Here is a 3,558-nt window from a genome sequence, read left to right on the forward strand (position 1 = left end):
GGTTTTGCCAGCCCGGGTCGCGCATTTGATATGCTGATAAAATTTAGGGATCCTTGTTTTCAGATTAGCCTTGTTAAAATCCCCAGCTACAATAAATGCAGCCTCAGGTTATGTGGTTTACAGTTTACATAGAGTTCAATGAAGTTCTTTCAGGAACGTCGATGTGTCTGCTTGGGGGGGATATACACAACTGTGATTATAATCGAAGAGAATTTTCTTGGTAGGTAATGCGGTCGGCATTTGAATGTAAGGAGTTCTAGGTCAGGTGAACAAAAGGACTTGAGTTCCTGTATGTTGTTATGATCACACCAAGTCTCGTTAATCATAAGGCATACACCCCCTCCCTTCTTCTTACCAGAGAGATGTTTGTTTCTGTCGGCGCGATGCGTGAAGAAACCAGGTGGCTGTACCGACTCTGATAACATATCCCGAGTGAGCCATGTTTCCGTGAAACAAAGAACGTTACAATCTCTGGTGTCTCTCTGGAAGGCAACCCTTGCTCGGATTTCGTCTAGCTTGTTGTCAAGAGACTGGACATTGGCGAGTAGTATACTCGGGAGCGGTGCGCGATGTGCCCGTCTACGGAGCCTGACCAGAAGACCGCTCCGTCTGCCCCTTCTGCGGCGCCTTTGTTTTGGGTCGTTGTTTTGTTTTGGGTCGCCAGCTTTAATAACTTATTTCTAGTTACCACTAATGTGAAAACAAGACTAAATATGACTTGTTGCTCACTTGACTGTCTTAAATGTCAAATAATTTAACAGACGTCAATTGTTGTAGAACTTCATGGGTGCGCTCTGGGCATCACCTTTTACCTCAAATAAACAATGGATTTCTGTTGTTGTGGGCCTTTAACCATCTGTCTGACTTTGCCATTCACACAGGAGAGAGGCGGGACTATCGTGGGTCCTCTGGGGAGCCTCAACAACATCATGATGCTGACGAGGCAGAGAAGAGTCTCTCCACATCCGAACAGCTCAAGAAACACCAGCAGAGACCCACAGGGAAGAAATCTCACTGCTGCTCTGACTGTGGGAAGAGATTCAACTCTTCAGGAGACCTTAAAATACATCAAAGAATTCACACTGGAGAGAAACCTCATGGCTGTGATGAATGTGGGAAGAGTTTCATTCAGCTACAAACCCTGAAATCACACCAGAGAATACACACTGGAGAGAAACCTTTTGGCTGTTATCAATGTGGGAAGAGTTTTACTCAGCTAAACAGCCTGATAGTACATCAACGGACACACACAGGAGAGAAACCTTATAGCTGTAATCAATGTGGGAAGAGATTTTCAACATCTAGCTATCTAACTATACACCAGAGAACACACACAGGAGAGACACCGTATAGCTGTGATCAATGTGGGAAGAGTTTTACTCAGCTAAACAACCTGATAGTACACCAGCGTACACACACAGGCGAGAAACCTTATGGCTGTGATCAGTGTGTGAAGAGTTTTTATACATCTAGCCAGCTGACTTCACACCAGAGAACACACACAGGAGAGAAATCTTATAGCTGTAATCAGTGTGTGAAGAGTTTTTATACATCTAGCCAGCTGACTTCACACCAGAGAACACACACAGGAGAAAAATCTTATAGCTGTGATCAATGTGGGAAGAGTTTTACTACATCTAGCCAGCTGACTTCACACCAGAGAACACACACAGGAGAGAAACCTTATAGCTGTGATCAATGTGGGAAGAGTTTTACTACATCTAGCCAGCTGACTTCACACCAGAGAACACACACAGGAGAGAAACCTTATAGCTGTGATCAATGTGGGAAGAGTTTTACTACATCTAGCCAGCTGACTTTACACCAGAGGACGCACACAGGAGAGAAACCTTATAGCTGTGATCAATGTGGGAAGAGTTTTACTACATCTCGCCAGCTGACTTCACACCAGAGAACGCACACAGGAGAGAAACCTTTTAGCTGTACTCAATGTGGGAATAGTTTTACTCAGTCATTCAGCCTGACATACCACCAGAGAACACACACAGGAGAGAAACCTTATAGCTGTGATCAATGTGGGAAGCGTTTTAGTCACCCAAGCACCCTAATATCACACCGGAGAACTCACACTGGAGAGAAACCTTATAGCTGTGATCAATGTGGGAAGAGTTTTAGTCACCCAAGCACCCTAATATCACACCAGAGAACACACACAGGAGAAAAACCTTATAGCTGTGATCAGTGTGACAAGAGATACTCTGATAAAAGATCTCTGATCAAACATCAGAAAATACATACATGAAGGAGTTGTTTCATGATATCAATGAAATGATGTCACAATGTCCTGCTAATTCTGAGTTTTATGGTGTCCATGCTTCCTGCAGCTAGTCTGGGTGTCGAAGACATGGGTTTCATTAGAGATGGCTTGAAGCTGACAACTGATTGATGTCTCGTGATTAAAAACCAAACAGCCACATTCCATTCTATGATTAGTGGTGCAGATGAGACATATGTCTCCGGTCTGATTGAGCCTGCATTCCATAGACAAGATGTGGTGTATGTTTAGCTGGGATAGAGAGGAGTAGAACAAAGGCCTCAATGGTCCTTAGACATCCTGGCATCTGGGAAATTATGCCATGGTCTGGGGTTAAGATAACACCTGGGAAATTAGGCCAGGGTCGGGGGTTAAGATAACACCTGGGAAATTAGGCCAGGGTCGGGGGTTAAGATAACACCTGGGAAATTAGGCCAGGGTCTGGGGTTAAGATAACACCTGGGAAATTAGGCCAGAGTCTGGGGTTAAGATAACACCTGGGAAATTAGGCCAGGGTCGGGGGCTAAGATAACACCTGGGAAATTAGGCCAGGGTCTGGGGTTAAGAAAACACCTGGAAAATTAGGCCAGGGTCTGGGGTTAAGATAACATCTGGTAAATTAGGCCAGGGTTTGGGGTTAAGATAACACCTGGGAAATTAGGCCAGGGTCTGGGGTTAAGATAACACCAGGTGCAGATGAGCCCAGAGTGGCTTATGGTGCCCCCCAATCCATATGGGAGGGGAGGAGCCAAGCATTCTAGGTATTAGCAATATAAACTGTGCGTTGTCTGTAAAGGGTAGACTCTCAGACTAACAGTCAGTTAAGACTGTTGGGCTGACGGTTTCATTATTGCAATAATTAATTGATATTAAATAAAGATGATTGTTTGACCAAGTCACTCTCTACTGAATTTCCACGACACCACCCACTTGAATTAAAATGCAACACTCCAAAATGTAGCTAGCTGTTCTATACAAGTTGTCCTCTAACCAGTGATGTACACATTATTCCCAGATTCCGTGTGTTTTTTGATCTGTTAGTTTTAACAGGACGTGCAACCTCATCTCCCTCCTCTCGGCACAATTGATTTCAACATGATATCGATGAGTTATGACAAATAAGTGTTGCGTTCCTTTGTTTAGCAACCCCTAAATTTAAATGCATCACTCCAAAATGTAGCTGACTGTCTTCTGCAGGTTATCCTCTAACCAGTGAGGTAAAATATATCTCCCATTTTGTCAAAACAACAGCGTTTCTGGTGCTTGTGCAGTTTATAAGGTGA

At 44.0% G+C, this 3,558-nt stretch overlaps 1 protein-coding gene across 1 annotated transcript; it reads left to right on the forward strand.

Moving 5' to 3' along the window:
* Positions 1 to 783: 783 nt before the first annotated feature.
* On the forward strand, positions 784 to 2,200 carry LOC120032742 (zinc finger protein 180-like; the record flags this gene model as incomplete). The annotated part of the gene is made up of 3 exons (XM_038978928.1): positions 784 to 787; positions 1,053 to 1,399; positions 1,562 to 2,200. Coding segments are annotated over exons 1-3 (990 nt in total), but the record flags the coding sequence as incomplete, so codon positions are not given.
* Positions 2,201 to 3,558: the final 1,358 nt, after the last annotated feature.

The sequence above is a fragment of the Salvelinus namaycush genome, chromosome 39, assembly GCF_016432855.1.
Source record: "Salvelinus namaycush isolate Seneca chromosome 39, SaNama_1.0, whole genome shotgun sequence".
In the NCBI taxonomy this organism is placed as follows: domain Eukaryota; kingdom Metazoa; phylum Chordata; class Actinopteri; order Salmoniformes; family Salmonidae; genus Salvelinus; species Salvelinus namaycush.